Here is a 20,388-nt window from a genome sequence, read left to right on the forward strand (position 1 = left end):
TACTGCTTGTGCTTAAAGTGTCATCCCAGAATAACCTGTGCAGTCTGCTCAGGGATTACTGCTTGAGCTTAAAGTGTCATCCCAGATCAACCTGTGCAGTCTGCTCAGGGATTACTGCTTTTGCTTAAAGTGTCATCCCAGATTAACCTGTGCAGCCTGCTCAGGGATTACTGCTTGTGCTTAAAGTGTCATCCCAGATTAACCTGCCTGTGCAGTCTACTCAGGGATTAATGCTTGTGCTTAAAGTGTCATCCCAGATTAACCTGTGCAGTCTGCTCAGTGATTACTGCTTGTGCCTAAAGTGTCATCCCAGATTAACCTGTCTGTGCAGTCTGCTCAGGGATTACTGCTTGTGCTTAAAGTGTCATCCCAGATTAATCTGTGCAGTCTGCTCAGGGATTACTGCTTGTGCTTAAAGTGTAATCCCAGATTAACCTGTGCAGTATGCTCAGGGATTACTGCTTGTCTTTAAGTGTCATTCCCGATTAACCTGTGCAGTCTGCTCAGGGATTACTGCTTGTGCTTAAAGTGTCATCCCAGATTAACCCGCCTGTGCAGTCTGCTCAGAGATTACTGCTTGTGCTTAAAGTGTCATCCCAGATCAACCTGTGCAGTCTGCTCAGGGATTACTGCTTGTGCTTAAAGTGTCATCCCAGATTAACCTGTGTAGTCTGCTCAGGGATTACTGCTTGTGCTTAAAGTTTCATCCCAGATTAACCTGTGCAGTCTGCTCAGGGATTACTGCTTGTGCTTAAAGTGTCATCCCAGATTAACCTGTGCAGTCTGCTCAGGGATTACTGCTTGTGCTTAAAGTGTCATCCCAGATTAACCTGTGCAGTCTGCTCATGGATTACTGCTTGTGCTTAAAGTGTCATCCCAGATTAACCTGTGCAGTCTGCTCAGGGATTACTGCTTGTGCTTAAGGTGTCATCCCAGATTAACCTGTGTAGTCTGCTAAGGGATTACTGCTTGTACTTAAACTGTCATCCCAGATTAACCTGTGCTGTCTGCTGAGGGATTGCTGCTTGTACTTTAACTGTCATCCCAGATTAACCGGTGCAGTCTGCTCTGGCTAATCAGGAACCACACTTCCTGTTGTGTGGTATGCTTGGTTTAAAGGAAGTCTCTTTTTAGTGGAAATCCATTTTTGCCTTGAAGAGTTGTCCCTGACTGCACAGGCTAATCTGGGGCGACACTTTTTCACATGAGTTAATTCCTGATAAGACCCATTTTATCTTTGCTCAGATATACTAAACTGCACTTGATGCAAACACAGTGTATATGTCTTTTCTTGACTTTAATCCAGAGGAATGGTATGCTTTCCCATGTATAGAAACTGCTATATTCATTATTTCCAAATTGAACTTTTTGACAGATTTCAGTGCTTTTTTGGTTGGTAAAATAGTAGAAAAAAAAACTTTGCAAAACTTTATAGGGTCTAGTTCTGGGAAAACAGGGCTTAATGCATGTGCATAGTGTCCTTCCAGATAATCAAGGAACACAATTTCTGCCTAAACTGGATTTTCATTTACACAAAACTTCCTTTAGATGAATAACTCCATCCATGAAAAGTTTTGCCCTCATTAGCCGGTGCAGACTGCACGGGCTAATCTGGGATGACACTTTGTGCAAATGCATTAAGCCCAGTTTTCCCAGAAGGCCACTCTATCATAACAGCATGTATAGTTTGTGGCTAAATTGAGTTCTTCTATACTTCTCAGGCAACTTGCCCTTCGCTTGCTCCAAATGTGGCCGTCGCTTCTTGACACGTCATGCAATGGTATTCCATATGGAGGCACATCTCTCCAAGCGGTACGAGTGCAACAAGTGTGGCACAAAGTTTGTACACCAAAGATCGTACGACCAGCACCAGAGGGCCATGTGCCTTGGACATCGCAAGCGCATCGCTGCAAGAAAACGCCTAATGCGTATTCCTGACGTTCGTCACGGCAAAGGGAGACTGGTGTGTGTTTACTGCCAAAAGGAGTGCAGCAATGTTCAGGCCATGGAGATTCACGTGATGCACAGTCATCCGGAACATTCAGGTGACATGTTGGACGCATATGTTGTCCAGGGTGATGTGATGAATGTTACGAGGGATGTGAGTACACCGAGCGAACTGGTGGCTGATGAACAAATGATTCGTTGTAACGCTATGAAGTTGGAAAATGTCACGGAATGAGGGGGTTCACATCTCTTGAGGCATTCTTACAGTGCTTGAAGATGTTTCAAGTTTATGAAAATAAAAATATGTGACTAACACATGTCTAAATAATTACAATAACACTGTGCATAATCAGGACTCAGCCTACGTTCAAATTTAAGAGAGAAGTGACTTCTCCCTCACCTGAATAAGGGAGAAGTGAGGCAACTGAAAGGCGAAGTGGGTTCTGTTCAGCATTCAATCAACTCTTCACTATTACATTCCCCTCATTCACACCACACCCATTATCATTACTAAGAAACAACTCAGATTTGGTAGTCTGGGTGAAAATAAGACACTTTAGTGTAAATGTTGTGTTATTAAAGTACTGAACTGAATCTAATTAACATATTATAGGTCAATTTCTGGCTCAAAGTAAATCTCAAAGTATAGTGCAGGACTAGGTCTGAAGTCCCGTTTGCAAAATTGGGTTGGGAGATTTTCTCACTTGATGTGAGTTAATTAGTCCTTATACATGATAAATCACCGAGGTGCTCGTCCGTTACACTGCCAGGAGCCTCAAATAGTAGTAGAAGTCATTATATACAGTATGTCCAGGGAGAAGTTATCTCCAATGTGACGTGTCCATCACAACTGAGCCCTGATATTTTACTGACTGCAAAAATAAACCCTTTTTTAGTCAGAAATAATAACAGCATGAAAATATGAAGTACAAAATATGGATTAGAAAAGAAAACACTTCAGATATTAAGAGAAAATGATCATCTAAAACATCTGATTCTATGGTAAATTCAGTACGCTACATAAATAATTAATGAGAGATCTGACTAAAGCATTTATCATTTTGAAAAAAAGGTGGATGCTGAAATGCTCTTTTATTTAGAAAATTCTATACAAAAATATGAGGACTTAATTTGGAACTTCTTTGTTTCAAAAATACTTCAACATTTAGGCCGTTGAAATAATACACATAATGATCATGGATTTATCAATGTCAAGGACACTTATTACTGATACTGCTGTTTAATTTTTTTAAAGATCAATTATGTATATTCTAGTCCTGGCTGTTACTACATGTTTCAAATGAAAAACTAATGAAGTACATAATTGCCTCAAAACAGTTACAAGGCTTTATCCATATGTACAATATTAACTACGTAATTTCAGCGGTCAAACCAAACATGTATCTGGTCTTTTTTACAGACTCGCCTTGTATTTATCTTCAATATTTTTACTTACAGTAACAATATTTGTAAAGTTGTATTTTAACTAAATTTAACTTATGAATCAAATTTATACTGTGAAATAAAAAAAATACTTTAACATAAGTACTGTACTCTTGAAAGTGGGGCATTAGTGATTGGGACACATCTCTTGTTCTTTTTTGAAATGTTATTCAACAACAAAAATATGTAAAATGTTCATATTGGAACAAATTCCCCTGAACATTTAAAAATGTTCCATAGATCTCGAGTCAAAGTTTGGTGTGATCAAAATAGAAATAATGCCCACACACAGGTGAAAGAGCCTACCATATAGGAATTTAGTGTTAAGAGTCTTTGTTGTGAAATAGGTGTAATATAGCTAGTTTTTACTACCTCAAAACATATTGTGGTATATTGAGAAACTTCATTCCCTCTCATTTTTTCCTCATATATAACTGTTCATCATTAAATGTGTATCATGATTAGTAGGGATGCAGCAGGTTGCATTTTGTCGTAAAGATTTACTTTAATCTTTTGGTTTAATATGCATTTTCTGTTGAATAAATCTTTCAAATTGCTAATATTCAACCTATTAATGCTGTTTTTTTCCTTAAAACAACATGCCACAACAAAAATCGAAGAAAATCACTAGAGTGTTAAAAAAACACAAAGTGAACTGATAAAGCAATAAACCAGTACCTTTGTTGAAACTTTAACATTTTAAGGTTTGTTCAGGTACTCTTTATTTTAAGTGTTTAAATAATAGTTTAAGTGGTTAATATTTTAGTTTATACCTGTTGCATCTCAATTATTAGGCATTTATTTGTTGTATGTGCTCATGTCTTTCTGTGTCAGAGTTTTTCTGTTTTTGAATGTTTGTATGTTGCTATTTATTTGTTTGTTTACTCTAGTCATTGAGGCGTTGTGCTTTAAGGGAATGTATTTGTGGTGAATAAAGAATTCCTTAAAAATGTGTGAACTAATCAGTCTTACAGTTCCTAGATAGACAGACTAATTTAATTAACAATTCAGTCCTCTTTCTTTCTTATTGAATATTATCATTATGTAAAAGGTTTATGTTGGTGCTTGACCTTGTAATTGTTTTCTAACTGAACTGTTAAGGTCTTCAGTTTAAACCTATTTTTTAATTCAAGTAGTTTTCATCCAATATCTTCACCAAACTTAGTCAGAAGTTTTATCTAGATGATCTCAAGGCCAAATTCGAACATGGGCCATGCCGGGCCAAAAACTAGGTCATGGGGTCACTTAGTACGTTTTACACATTCAGCATGGTGTCTGCTCTCTAATTCAAGTAGTTTTCATCGGATCTTCACCACACTTGGTCAGAAGTTGTATCTAGTTATCTTTTCTATTACTTTTGAAATTATGATATGGCAATACAAAACACTATAGAAAACAATAGGATGTTGTACTTCAACATGAACACATCATTACAGAAATACTATATTGGATTTGAAAGAATATTGGGATATTAGTTGTAAATCTAGTTGTTATATAATTTTATGGTTTAGTTTGGGTTCCTCTTTTGTGACGAGTTAAAAATCAGTCAAAACAATTATATATATTCAAACTGTGTGAATTTATTACCAAAGTTTTGCATTTTAATAGATAAATATGTTGTATTTGGTAAAATATGACCTGTGGGTAATGCTACATTTATGTTTTATTCCCAAACAAGAGCTGTGTTTGTGAAGCACAATGCCCCCTACTGCGCTTTGAAGCCACACAGCAGCTATTTTAGAAACAAGGTAATATTTTGAATGTAAAGGTCACATTGACCTTGACTTTTGACATAGTGACCTCAAACTATGTTTGATTGTAGATCTCAATGAGATGCATGCACATGTGAGTTAAAAGAACATAGACCCAAGAGTTTTCATTTTATGAGCAAGGTTAAAGTTTTGGGACAGACACACACATACAATGACAGACAGACTGGCCAAAAACAATATACCCGCTGATCATTCGCTGCAACATCCCTCAATTCCTATATTATAATTTCAGTTTTCATTGAAATCTTGTATAGAAAGCAATGAAACTACAAAAGAAATCAGTAGAAATATGTGTTATTGTCCTTTTCTTTAAGAACAGAACACCAACTATAGGCATTCAATGATTTAAACTGAGATCACCACATTTGAACAGTTTAAATTAAAATCATTAGGTTATTAACCTTGCATGAATTGCATGAATTATAAGTCACATCCACTAATCACTTTGTTAATGCCACACACCTTGAAATGAAGTACATGTAAATCAATACATATAGATGCAATTTGAAAGTGTGCACATTTGTCATTAAATATATAGCCTAATAAGCAAGTAATTTATTATTTTTCTAAATTTTAAAACTGAAAGTAGGATTTCTTTACTTATACGTCCATTTCGACAAACGCGATTATTTTTAAGTTGTAAAGCGCAAAAAAGACGGAATTCTACCTTGTAACCACCAGATATATTATAATTGAGATAGATAAAATTAAATCTATAGACTAGTTAGCAAGTAATTTATTATTTTTCAAACAGTACTGCTTTTAAAACCGAAAGTTAGATTTCTAGACGTATACGTCCATTTCGACAAGCGCGATTATTTTAAAGTTTTAGAGCGCAAAAGAGAGGGATTTCTACCTTGTAACCACCAGATATATTCTAATTGACATAGATAAAATATGTTTCTTATTTATACTTAAATTTACTATGCCATGTATTTCATTTCAGGGTGTGTGGCTTTAATTGATAGTACTTGAACGAACAATATGTGAAACACATGTCATTTTAATATTTCCAGAACAAATAAACTCCCATTATTATTATATGTAAAAAGCAATTGTATACAAATAAATTTCTCTTATATCAGTGGACACAGATGTTTGATAAAAGCAATTGTAAATGACTTTTTATATTTGCCATAATTTAACTCTCTTACAGTTTACTTGGAATCTAGCAGACTTGCCTTTGAAAGGATTTGGTATTATGTGTTGGTAGAAAATTAGGTTTTTGAAATTATTTATTAATTTCATTCATCCTACGCCTGAAAGCCTAAATTTATACCAATGTGTAGGCCACTTAGTTTAGTTCTTAAGACCTTGACATGTACTGTCTTATTTCACTGATTACTTTTCCTTATAAGAAATTAAACATGTGCATCCTTTTCTATTGAGTTTTGAAGTATATATATATATATAAGTTTGCTGGATATCTTATGTACATGTACATAGCCTCTGCTATCATGTGGAATACTAATGCAGAAAATAATTATTTTGTTGGATGAAATAGTGTTATTTTTACTACTAACTGATCAGTTGGAATTTTTATTGCAACACAGATGTTTCATTTGTATTTTTAGTCAATGTTTTGACGATTTGGAATTTTTTATTGCACAACAAATATGTTCTGTTTTAATTATTACAAATGTAGTTAATGTTTTGATTATTCAGATTTTTTATTGCAACAACAAAAAATAATATGTTTCGTTTTTATTCGGAATTTTTGACGGTTATTATTCCCATACCTGTTTCACCGGAGGTTTACCCCATGTATGTCTATTTGTCTGTCTGTTCATTAAAAAAAATCTGGATCCTGCAATAAATGAAAAAGTACTTAATTTGGGTTGATTTGATTGGTATGTGTATTGAATGCCATATCAGGAATGTGTAAATTACCTCATTTTTTTCATTTAATAAACTTGTAGTTTTTGTGGGTACAAAAATAATTTTAAAAAGTTAAAATTGGATCTTTCCACAAATCAATAGTTGCTTACGGTAAGCTAAGTTGATAAAACTAGCCATTGGATACAGAGATACTTTTTTGTAAACCACACTCTAATGTTTAGTTCAATGTTTTTTTATTCATATTTACATTTGATATTTTATAACTAATTAAATGTATTTGAAGTGCAATAATGGAGTACTTTTTCATATTTTGTTGGTTTATTTTTTCCAGTTGGCACAAAGTACTGCAAGTACAGAGATGTTTTGTTATGCTTTGATTAAGATATGGAGACCATGCTCTATTTTATAATCCATTATTTGTTTTATTTTGTTAAGTATAAATGTACAGTGTACATTTGATAAACCGTATACATGTACATGCTAAGCTTAACATAACATACGTAAAATGAGTGGATTGCTCAGTCATACGTCATAAGTGTGAATCACATTTTACCATGCCAATTATGTACACAAATGGTCATAATGTATATATTGACCGGTGGATGTTTTTGTTAAATGCAAATAAACGTTGTTGCTCTTCCTTCATGCTTGACTGCGATGTGTAAGCCCTTTAATACAAGTGCTGACAATCATCATGAAACGTGATGCATGGGCTAAAGGACAGTCTAAAATATTCAATCTATTTTACGTTGCCATGGTGTAATGGATATGGTTTTTGCCTAGCGACCGGGGGGGGGGGGTCACTGGTTTGATTCCTGTGTGAGTGTTCTTAAGATCTCCCCCAAAGACACCAAGTACTGGTTCAAGGCCCATGACATGTTGCCTGGCACACTCCTCTCCCGACCTCAAAGGTCAGCTGTACTCTTCAAAGCTCAAAGTTGGCCATGACACAGCTTTCAATTGTTACTGTTTCATTCATCATGATATTTCCATATACCTTACTACTAAGGACAACATTGAGGATACAGAATTTCCTATGTAAAACCTGTCTACAGAGCTCCAGATAAGGATTAAGTCTAAAGGGTATTTTACCCCCCCTGGTATTATTTTTAAAGCGTATTTTACTCCTTTGTTTCAGCCATTAAGGTTATTTAGGAATATTGAGGGGTATTTTCCATTTCCATGGAATACTGACTTTGATAATGCATGACATGTTTAATCTAGAAATGTTATTATTTGTTATGAATGTTTATACATGCAAACAGAATGAATTTAAAATGATGATAGAACGATCATGATAGGGGCCCGCGGTCGCTTTAAACGTCCCTTTTTTGATCCACAAACATGATGTGCCGCCATTTTTATTACACGCTTATGTTGATCGACTTAATTTTGATTCAAAGGTTTACTTACACTTAAAAAATCAGCTGGATTATTGGTGAAACCGGTTACGCACTTTAATCGATTACAATTACGTTCCAAGATTTGTATTGCGTAATGTTACGTACTGGGCCGATTTTTAATGCGTTTTTGTTATTTTTTCAATGCGTAAATACGCAGATACGCATCTTATCTGGAGCTCTGCCTGTCTATCTGCATCAGGGTAACTTTTCAAGATCAAAGGTAAAACTATGTATAAATTTGCTTGTTAAGGCTGTACATTTTGACATTAATCATTCAACTTAAAATGCAACCTACCACAAATGACTTCCATGTGGGGACTGAATATCCCATGCAAATCTTAAGGTCACACTTATGGGTCAAAAGATAGAATTTGGTCATACAACAGCTTTGACATAGGCAGAGTTCCGAGACCACAGTGGAGTGTATGTAGAGTATTCATGCTCTATGAATACATTTTTTGTGCATTTACGGTAGTTATATCCGTATTGTTCATGCTTGGCTTGATATTCACACTCCCTTTTTGCTCGGGTTAAGTCTAGGTGTTTGTGAACTCGGGTAAGCGTTTACGGGTCACCATGGTTCTCTTGTGCAGGAAGTGTTGGCCATTGCACAAATTATTGCTTTATTTCCCTTTCCTAAATGGATTATACGCATAATGTATTACTACTACTTATTATTTATGTCATTTACGGTTCTGCGTATTTTAATCGGCAGCATCTGTAGTAGTTTTTTACTAATGTTAAGAGGGCGTTGCTATATACCTTTTTAAGAACAAACGATTTGTTGTTTACGATCCGAGAGCAATCAGGTGGGTGTGTAGCATGCAATCATCGTGGTCGAGGTTGAACTCTGGAATTAACCACCAGGGGATTTTGGTATAGTGCTATTAAATTTTCTCGACAATCCTTAAAAAACAAATTACAAGGAATAATTTTAAGTTATAAGAAGGTATAGTTTTGTTTATGGTTGTCACGATATTTGTTTTCTTAACCTAATTGGCCCATAGGTTCGTGTCTGAGAAAGGTTGCGGCCATAACGCTCGCATTAAATGTTACAACGCAACTGTCCTTCAGGCGTCAATAAATATAGGTAACTACAACCTTATTTTTGTTCTATTGGACTAATGTGATCTTAAAACTACAAAAAAAAATTTAAAACAGAAACTTAAAATGCTTTTCGTCACAAACAAATATTAGCTGTACTCTACAAGGCACTTGGGATATTGATTTGTTTTGCGTGCGCCACGAAATGAGCCTACGTGTTGCCAAACAATCTTAACTGTACCAGTGCATTCAATTACTCGTGAAGGGTCGAGGGACTTTGAAAGCAACGACGTTTTTTTAATATAAGTAAGGCATTCTGGTTGGTTTCCACTAACCCGACCGACCTTTATGTTTCTTGACGAACTTTCGATAAATTTGCTTCGGTCGTGCATAATCGTTTAGTTAACTGCTATTACTAATACAATGGAAGGAATGTTGAAAAGATATTTGAAATTACTGATGAGTGGCATGGGATTGGGTAATAACTCGCGTGAAGTTAAAACAGTTAACATAAAGTGTCATCGTGGAGGTGTATGTAACGGCCCGAACTTGGTCACGCTAGGGGAGAGATTGTGTGGCGGCCCTGTTAGCTCATTCTGGAGAGCACTTGCCCTGTTAGCGAGGTGTCCAGGGTTTGAGTCCCGGACTGGTCCCACTACTACAGTGGTCTTACCTACCGTATTTTAAGGAGATGTTGGAAACAAACAGCTAATGATGGCATCATTATCTGTATTGACCATTATTTCAATGCTGTATTTCAATTTGAAGTTCTGTTCTGTGCATAGTATGGTGACTGAATGGCCAGTACAAAAACTATCGTTAAGTAGTGATAACAATAATATGTACTGAAATATAATATGTTTTTATTCCCTGCCGAAAGGCCTCTTTATATTAAAATGGTTGACGTAATTACGTCCGTGCGTCAGTCCGGCCTTCGCACTCTGCTTAGCGCAATTCCTCGCACAGCATCTTGCTGTGATGTTTGTTAATTTTTCACATTTAACTTCGCTTCAATGGATCGCTTATTATCAAGATTTTGCAATACAGTCATTTTTATGCGTAATTACCTTTTTTTCAACAGATACATATAAAAGCGTGGGCAACTCGTCCTATATTTGGAAGCGATTTCGACAAACTGGTACAGAGCAAGTATTTGTGCTACAGCGCTTGCAAATGGAAAAGGTTTCGTGATGTGTTATTTTCAATCAGTAAAACCACTTTGCTTATAGTAACATATAAAAGCTTCTGAACGCAACTCAACTTTTCTTATACTGTATTATATATACAACCATGCACATGTGGTGGAGGAATGCGATCGATAGAGTCCATTGTCTGTGACAGCTTCTTGTTAAACAGTAGGTATAGAGAGGTGCGTGCGTTTGTTGTTGTTTAATTTCATTAAATGGATACCGGGTTCCTGTAAGACAAGAAATAATCGTGTATTACAAAACGCACCATGGCATGACATTTACAGTCCATGAATTAAATATAAATGTCATTGTTGAAGTGTTTTTGTGTTATTTTCAAATAAAAAGTAAACTTAGTTTAGGGATTGAGAGATCAAAAAATGCCTCGGGCCTAAAATGGGGCAGTAGGCCATCCTTCCTTAAGTATCGTCATATGGTATACTTTCAACATTGTAAGCGACTTAATTGTGCCGTTTCCACTTAAACATACATATTTAAGCATCAATTCACCGTTCAGTATATTCATTATGAACAATAATTTGATGATTATACCAAGTAATACTGATTATTACTCTATTAAATTGTCAAAAGACAATAAAACACGTTGAGTATGTGACTACGTCTGCATTTGTGAGAACATTGAAAAATAATAGTAATTTCACATGACACAAGGTGGGATATATTTGCAAAGAGTGGGGCATGAAAATGGAACGTGGTCGCAAGTCTCCCCATTCGGTTCAAAAGCATGTGCACACGTGTTGATCACCATGACTACTGACTAGTAATCTCTTCTGCGTGTAATGTAGTTGTGGAACAATTAACCGAAGCACCCGAAAGTTAGTCTAAAGCTAGTAACTGGTGTTTAATTTTTTTTTTTTTTAAACAACAAAACCGAACAGTTCTAAGAAACAACTGATTACAATCAACGCATATTCGTGATTTATGCGTTAATTTATGGTTAAATAAAGGGAAAGACTTAAAGCCCACATAGATACTAGGTTCTCAGTCAACAATTTATTTCATGCAATCGCTTGGCGGAGTTTACACAGACTTGAAAGGAACATTACAATATTCATTTATACCTTGGTTTTGTGTGTTTTTTAAAAATTGTTTTCTAAATTTTATAACGATACCTTTGAAATGCACATTATCCTATTTCTTTTTTCATTATTAAATGTCTTCACAATCACACGTGTTCAATATTTGTGTTTAACGATACGCTCTATGATCGCTTGGGGTCCGACATGGCAATTGTCTAGTCCGTGTGTGTTTGTGTGTTTATCAATGACATTCCGGACATGGAAGCCGCGTTCTGGGAAAACTGGGCTCAATGCATGCGCGTGATAATTTGTCTTTGCTACCAACAATACAGACCGAAACCCAGTATTAGTTTACTTTAACCTTTTTTTCATAGATACAAACTTCTTGTTAACATGACAAAAGCAAAGGTTGTTGAATTTCGTTCCGGTGGAAGAAACCATAAGAATCGTGCATTCGTTTTAACAAAATGACCCAATAATCATCATTAACAAATGAACATACCTTAGCGTAGATACATACGGGTGTCTCCTTAACGTGAGCCCAAACACTCCTATAGGTCAAGCCTGAAGGGCAATTTATACAATTAATGAATGAATACATCGCAGAAGCCATTTTGGTAATAATTTTCTAGTGTATTATTTGAAATCTAACATAGGTTTTGATATAACTCGACCCTTATATACCGGGTATGACAAATAAATTCATGACAAAATTTCCCGCCAGTAGAATTTTCGTATTTGCCCCAAAACACCATAACTGCGCGGGATAGAAAATGTGTAATCTACCAGTGCTGCCCCATTAAAATTGAAAAGAAACATGGATTGATTACCTATGTTGTGTAGTTGTATATTTTATAGCATGTCAGTATTGATGTTCCATATCCAGATTTTCAAAAAGCCGTTGATTCTGTTTCCATAGTTGAACATATTAAAGCATTTAATTTTACATGCGATGTCGTTCCATCAGTGCAGTCGTAACCTGTCTGTACGTTATGTACATTAAAACTTGCTCGGTAACCAAGGCGGCGTGCGGTCATTCATTCGGGATATCGTGATTTCAACGCCACAGCGTGCACTTTGGCGAAACAAGATTTTTCGACAACATACAACTAAGCAGAGTATATTGTGCTTATGCGATAATGGTCATGCACACAGCGGTGGTAAATAACAGATTCTGCATGTGATTTAACATAAATATGATTCGTGATATTTTCGAGTATCATCAACTACGCCTATATATTTAACATGATCGCGATGATTTACTTTCCTACAAATAACGAGTAAAACAAGACTATTGCCAAGCAATATATGTCTCCTACCGTGTCCACCATTGTCAGAAATATATATACAAATTTTAATATATTTTTGTTGTCATAGCAGCCAGAATATTTGACGTAGGAAGACAATGAAATGACGTGCATAATGTCCATATTGCCGTCTATCCATGTTTCAAGTTTCAAGACAAAATATGAAGAACTATTAAAGTTATCATAGGATCCAGAAAAGTGTGCAGGATCCACCATTTTCAGCAGTATTTCTAGTATTTTTGTTGCCATAGCAATGAGAATTCTTGACGTAGGAACAAAATGAAATGACGTGCATAATCTTCATATTGCCATCTGTCCATGTTTCAAGTTTCATGAAAAAAATATATGAAGAACTTTTAAAGTTATCGCAGGATCCAGAAAAGTGTGACAGACTGAGTGGCTGACGGACGGATGGAAGGACACACATAGCGCATACCATAAGTCCCATCCGGTGAAACCGGTAGGGGACAAATAACTGTTGTCTACATAGATGCATTATAAACAGTGTCTTATAACGAGAAATAAGTCACCAAACCAGGCGTTATACCTAAATAGGTGTGATGCAGCTGATAAAAAACTACCGCGATTTTTCGATCGCATTAATACAGATGATTATCTTTTAACAATACATACACAATCGACTCCGTATGTCTTTTTTAAAGATTTTTCTGGTTTTGTTTAGTTTTGTTGACAAGTATGTGAATAACATGATCGTCAGTAACATTCGACCTGTTAAAGACATAATACTATGTAAGAGAATATTTTTATTACTCGACAACGGTACGGAAATTAACGGCCAAGCCTTATATCCCCAAACAAGACACGTGTATGTGTGAATATGAAATTTGGTAACATTTGACACATTTGATACTTACATGTATTAATACACTGAGGTTGTTAGTGGAGAACGTTGAAAAAATTGTGTTATTGGGTATTGAAATGATAGGCTAGTCATTAAAATGTGAAGGCATTCAATTTCTCATCTAAGTGGCAAACTTATGAAATGTACCTTACTTGGGAGAGAGTTTAATGAAATACATGTTTATCAATACTTAATGTATTTATTTTGAACATTTACACATGGTTTGTCATTTGTATGCAAATAACAGTTTCTATTTACACGAAATAGCTAAATGGTTTGAACGTTGCACAATTTATTGAATCATCGACACTGAATTGTAATGTACAGACGCTTCAAATGAACATTATACAACACTTCCTGTTGTGATTCTGGTCGACGTCGCTTTTTATCCCGGTAGTCCCTCGGCGAGCCTACGTTTGCCTCCCCATCCGAAGAAATAGCCATCGTCCTTGAAATAGGCATCGTCCTTGAACGTTGACTTCCATTTCATGAGATTTCTGGGGGCTAAAACAAGCAATCCTTTAAAGACAAATTTACTTATTCGTCTATTATTAATTAATTAATTTATTTATTTATTTACTTTAAACAAATTTCCCGTACAGGCTGATTTAGGACGAAACTTTACGCAAATGTATTAAGCCCCATTTCCACAGAACGAGGCTTATTTATAATCAAACTAGTGAAGTGTTACCCTTTTCTGTCACGTGACGACTGAACGGATGTTTGTACCAGACAACAAATGCGTCGCTTTGACTGCACAGTGACACAACTAGGCCTAGCAACACCGTTACCAAAACACCCCTGTCCATAGCCTGAAAAATATATAAAGTATATGTCGCAATGTGGTTAAATGCATTTGTATTGCATAAACAGTTATCATATATTAGCATATGCACTCCGCACAGACTAACGACACTATACGCTTGTATAGCATTTTTTCTTTTAAATAGTCACTTCTTAGCGAAAATCCATTTAAGCTGATAAAGGCTAGTCTCGGACGACACTTTAGGCACATGCATAGGGGCTAGGGCACACACTGAGTTCTGATATTAGGGCTGAACCGAATATCCGAAATATATGAGATTCGCGGATCCAAACGAGGATTCGCGGATCTAACCGTGATTGGTAAAATCGGGTTCGAATCCGGATCTTATTTGAGTTTAACCTTTCGTTAGCGTTAATTGTTTCTTTCGCCCTTATACGTTTCGTTAAATTGTTTCTTTCTGTTTGAAAGGCTGACTGGTATGTAGTTTGTCACAATTATCGTTACTTTTTCGACAAAAACATGGTAATACACAGTCTACTTTCGTTTTCGATGGTGCAAAATGGCGCAGAAGAAAAATCGCGATGCACATAAACAATTAAAATCCTCGGTGTGGAAGCATTTTTGGTTTTATCAGCATAATAATTCTGGCTTATAACTGGTCGTTACGAAGTATTTTATTACTACGTATTGCAGATTGCGTGTGATGCGTTTTTTGCTTGTTAAAATACAGCGTTATTCATATTATATCTGACTGACATAGATGTGTTTAATACGGGCAAAAGCCCGCTGACATAGATGTGTTTAATACGGGCAAAAGCCCGCGAAGCGGGCGTTGACCGTTCATACATATGGAAATTTAGACATAAAATTACATAAGAATACCACATAGGGATGGGTCTCAAAAATTTTTTACACGCGACACATATTTTCGCGATGCTATTTATGACCTTGAACAAATCAAAAACACTTTGACATATGCTAAATCACATGTAAATACATACCAAAAATTATATCAATGACATCATAATTGTGTAGCGAATCGCACTAAATATTCTCGCATTATTTGTTTTTCTTCGCAACCGTTCCAGAATTAAGTCATTACTCAATTATTTCCCCTGAATACTCATCTTCAGTGGGTATAAGCCGAAGACTGGTTCACTACATATAGTGACAGTTTTTACCAAACACAATTTTCGTGAACATAACCCTTCTTAAATATGTTGCCGAATCTCAGATTACTGTCGAATTTATTTGCTTTGATGATCTTTTCAATATCTTATTGTTATTATTATCCTGACAAATCACAAACGTTTGTTTTAAGCATTATAGTTGGCATCTCTATTCTTCCAGTATTCTCGCGGTATTTCAATAACGACACCCTACTGTTTATTTGTCAGAATTCGTGACGCATTTTCCATTCGCTCTCAGAAAGAAGTTTTACGTGTGATCATGCGCAATATTCTGGTAAGTTGTCGTTGTTATCTATCAGAAACACATTTATTCATAAAATTTAAAGATATTCCGATCTTACTTTTTAGTCTTTTAGCTTTAATTTTAAACGTATTTACACCTCGTCTGCTCGCACTTTACCGATATCCCGAAAGGTTACATATCACTGTAATAAGTTTAGGCCTAAAACCACAAAATCCGATACCGTTGGCTTTTCGTACCACAATCTTACGTAAAAAATCTTTCAGATTCGAAATCAACAAAAAACATTTATAAATTGTCTGCATTTTTTATTAAATTTTAAGATATTTGTCGGTTTTCCGTTTTTAGAAGCTGTTCTGCCAAGGCAAGAGCTGGGCATCACACACGCCATTCTATCCAGCAAAACTGACAGTTTTGGTTTACAGAAATCAACTAAGGAGGGATTCCTGAACTATCAAAATTTCCAAGCTATACACACAGTTATAATCTATGGTGATCTTTATTGGTTCTGTTGGTTTACTTGGATGGAACATGTGTGAACTTTTATAGAACCTTGATAAGTCTATATCTGTCTATCTATAAACAAAAATCAGCTATGGTATAATAAGATCAGATGTGCAAACAATGTCAAAGGGTTGTTAAATTAACTATTTGAAGGCAATTATGCTGAAAAAATATGAAAGTTCCCATGCAAACTTAGTCTGTATATCGACAAGTGTCTGCCAATAAATGTCAAACTAGTAATACAAAACTTACCACAAGTATGTAAAAGCACTAAGTACATGTTGTGATCATTTTTAGTAAGATAGTGGAATTCTAAACAGTAGCAAATAGCTTGTTTAGTAAATGCATAATGTAATTAATATGATTTCCTTTCTATTGTGTAATTAATAAATTTGTTGTTACTTGTTAATCCATGATAAATGTTTTATGGCTAGTACAAAACCAGCATTGTTAATTTTGTAAAAGGTAATAAAATAACACCACTTTGTAATTTCATATACGTAAATATTCTTGTACTGTAGGTTGATGACAGTGTTTTAGTATTACTTATTTTGTAACTATTATTTTATGTGCAAATAAATGATGTGAAGTGTTTTGTATCTCCACACAATACCACTTACCTTTTTATATACCGGTATGCACTGTGTTATGTGTTATTTGAAAGTTTAAATAAAAAAATATGGATGATTTAACATGATGCATTCTAATATTTGCATTCAATTTGTAACTATAGAGCTAAGTGTATGCAGTTTCGACTGTGATTTAAGAATCGCTACAAAATGGCTAGTTTTTTAGTGGCGACAGAATTTAAACTATTCAACAATAGTTTGCGAAAGAAAATTCGAAACCTGCAAGATACCTGTATTTATTAAAAATTAAATTGCGAAACAAGTATGTTGTTATGCTGTTACACATAATTATACATTGATAATACATAAGAAGACAATTAGCGTTGTTAACGTTTCCCAACAGTAGAAATCATTCTTCTGATAAAGTCAGTGGTATACAGACGAAAGCTCCAGGCATGGCTTTCAATACGGTGTGTGTGTTATTTGACAGTCTAAAACTTATTGGATTAAAAAAAATCCTGTCAAATTTGTCAATCAAAATTGATTTGACACATCACATGATTTTGATTATGTTAAATCAGTGTACTGTTTGCTAAATGCAACTGCTTTAGCACCCTGTCAAGTTGAATTGAGACATTTGATGAAACAAACTGTTTCCTGGGTAGGACCAGTACTTAGTGTCTATATGACGTACCGTAACGTCGAAAGTCTACAAGACCTACTAGGTAGAACGAGAAATGTACTTCGACGTACAGTTTTCACCGACCCTTGAGTGTTAGCCAATTAGAAGACACCTTACATCTGTAGCTTTTAGAGATATTTGACTTTGAACATTATTATTATTATTATTTATACCAAATTATGCGACTATCGACCGCTTACTCATAGATATTGTGCGTATTTATTAAACATTATTGTTATTATAATATATACCAAATTATGCGACTATCGACCGCTAACTCATAGATATTGTGCGTATTTATTGACCTGGCGTGGCGAAATTAACCTCTGACTTATGCAAGTTATGGTTATCACAAAATACGACCAACATGGAGGTTATTATACATTATTTATCCCGTTAATTTTTGGTAACTGTTTGGTTACCGTTGGGAATTTCCTACACAGTAATGCGCTGGACGGTCGTGATACTCCGCCCAGCATGATCAATAAATACTCACAATATGCTGAATAATTTTAATCTTAAAAAGGAAACAATTGAATCTTCTTCAAAGTTGTATATAATCTATTTCAATGCATTAAATACTTGAAACTTCTATGTGTTTTTTTTTGCAAATCTGATATTTTTATTCATTTTGTCCTCAATTAAAAGAGATTTTACATATTTATTATGAATAAATCTGTAGGAAAAGCGGCTCAAGAGACAAGTTTTTTGATTGGCTGTTCAGAAAATGTGTACGTCGAAGTACAAACATGTATGTCGAAGTACAAATTGTACTTTGACATACAAATATATACTTCGAAGTGTATTTTATATGTGTATGTCGACGTACAATTATTTCTCTTTTTACCTTGTAGGTCTTCTTGACTTTCAACTCAAATGGTACGCCATAGTATATCTTTAGGGTTATCTCAAAGGGATCTTTTCAGGGTTTGGTAAATTGACAAAATTGAAAAAAGTTTCAGATTCGCAAATTTTCGTTTAAGTTATGATATTTGTGAGAAAACAGTATTATTGAACATTTACCATAGTCCAATATAGCCATAATGTGTATCTTTTGACGATTTGAAAACCTAAAAATTATAAAGCGTTGCAACGCGAAACGATTGAATAATTTGGAGAGTTCTGTTGTTGTCGTTTAAATTTACGAAACTACGAAGATTGCTCATATAAGGTATTAAATACTTAAACTGTGTTGTATCCGGCGGAATAGCCGAGAGGGCTAATGCGTTTTTACTTCAGACTTACTCCAGGACTCCGGGGTTCACTGGTTCGAGCCCTGGTACCGGCTACTTTTTTTCCTTTTTTAATTTTATTCTTGATTTTTTACTGGAGCTTTTAAGATCCAATGTTTACATTTATCAATATAAAGCATTTAATGACAAACTTCAAAATATGCCAAAATCTGTGAAAAGGCCCCTTTAAGAATGCACCCACTTAAGGGATCAATACAGAGACCTCCCAGTGACTAAGCCAGTTAGCAGACACCCCATCCACTATACCACAGCGACCGAATCAGCTTTAAATTCCTGTGACTAGAAAAAAATAAATATATAAGATGCTAGATCTTTAAGCTAGGAACATGTAACTCGTTTTAAAATTGATTTTTTTGGATGCATTACTTAATTATTGCAACAATTATTATATTTTGAACACAATCATGTCCATATATTTTGTACAAATACATGGTTATAAAAAAAAACAAAAAAGCTTTTGCCCGTAAATTAGGTAGCACCTATAATCATATTATGAGACATTATTATTAATGTTTGTCGTTAAAATGCTTACACTTTTTCGTGTATGTGCGATTTTGATAAATTTGCGGAATCTGGAACCGGGTATATTTTTTTTTCGAACAACGTAAGTCAATTTTGTCATCTACTAAGTATTTGTTTTTGTTTTTGATGTCGTTATTTCTGCTTCCATTACTGCTGTTGCGGCTGCAGCTGCATCTACCAATGCTGCTTAAATAGTATAAATATTAGTAGCTGTAAAGTTTATTATAATAATAAAAGTTAATTACTTTTCTCATAAGACATATATACGTTCTGGTGTTTCAAAACTTAATTTTGGTTATAACAATATAAATTATAATTTATTTTGCGTATTTTTACTTTCAAATTAGGATTCGAACCGATATTCGATATCCGAGCCTTTGGATTCGAGTTCGGATCCGATTGAAATTTTGGATTCGGTGCAGCACTATCTGATATAATATAGAACGACACTAAACGCACATGCATTAAGACCCCAGGGGCTAGGACAGACCATGAGTTCTGATATAATATAGAACGACACTTTTACGCACATGCATTAAGACCCCAGGGGCTAGGACACACCATGAGTTCTGATATAATATGGAACGACACTTTGCGCACATGCATTAAGGCACCAGGGGCTAGGGCACACCATGAGTTCTGATATAATATGGGACGACACTTTACGCACATGCATTAAGATCCCAGGGGTTAGGACACACCCCGATACCTGATATAATTTGGAACGACACTTTACGCAAATGCATTAAGACACCAGAGGCTAGGGCACACCATGAGTTCTGATATAATCTGGAACGACACTTAACGCACATGCACT

At 35.2% G+C, this 20,388-nt stretch overlaps 1 protein-coding gene and 1 long non-coding RNA gene across 2 annotated transcripts in view; one reads left to right on the forward strand and one right to left on the reverse strand.

The window, feature by feature from the left end:
* LOC127844034 (uncharacterized) overlaps positions 1–7,641 on the forward strand; it is a 39,401-nt gene extending 31,760 nt beyond the window's left edge. Inside the window, exon 9 of the mRNA XM_052373980.1 lies at positions 1,722–7,641. Within this exon, the coding sequence (XP_052229940.1) occupies positions 1,722–2,182 (461 nt within the window). The 3' untranslated portion in view covers positions 2,183–7,641. The remainder of the gene's footprint in view (positions 1–1,721) is intronic.
* A 6,424-nt stretch (positions 7,642–14,065) lies between these two features.
* The window catches only part of LOC127846543 (uncharacterized), a 43,958-nt gene continuing 37,635 nt past the window's right edge, over positions 14,066–20,388 (reverse strand). The window contains exons 3-4 of the long non-coding RNA XR_008033545.1: positions 14,536–14,656; positions 14,066–14,348 (exon numbers count right to left, since the gene is read on the reverse strand). This is a non-coding gene — a long non-coding RNA (uncharacterized LOC127846543). The remainder of the gene's footprint in view (positions 14,349–14,535; positions 14,657–20,388) is intronic.

This window comes from Dreissena polymorpha, chromosome 9, assembly GCF_020536995.1.
Source record: "Dreissena polymorpha isolate Duluth1 chromosome 9, UMN_Dpol_1.0, whole genome shotgun sequence".
Classification (NCBI taxonomy): Eukaryota; Metazoa; Mollusca; class Bivalvia; order Myida; family Dreissenidae; genus Dreissena; species Dreissena polymorpha.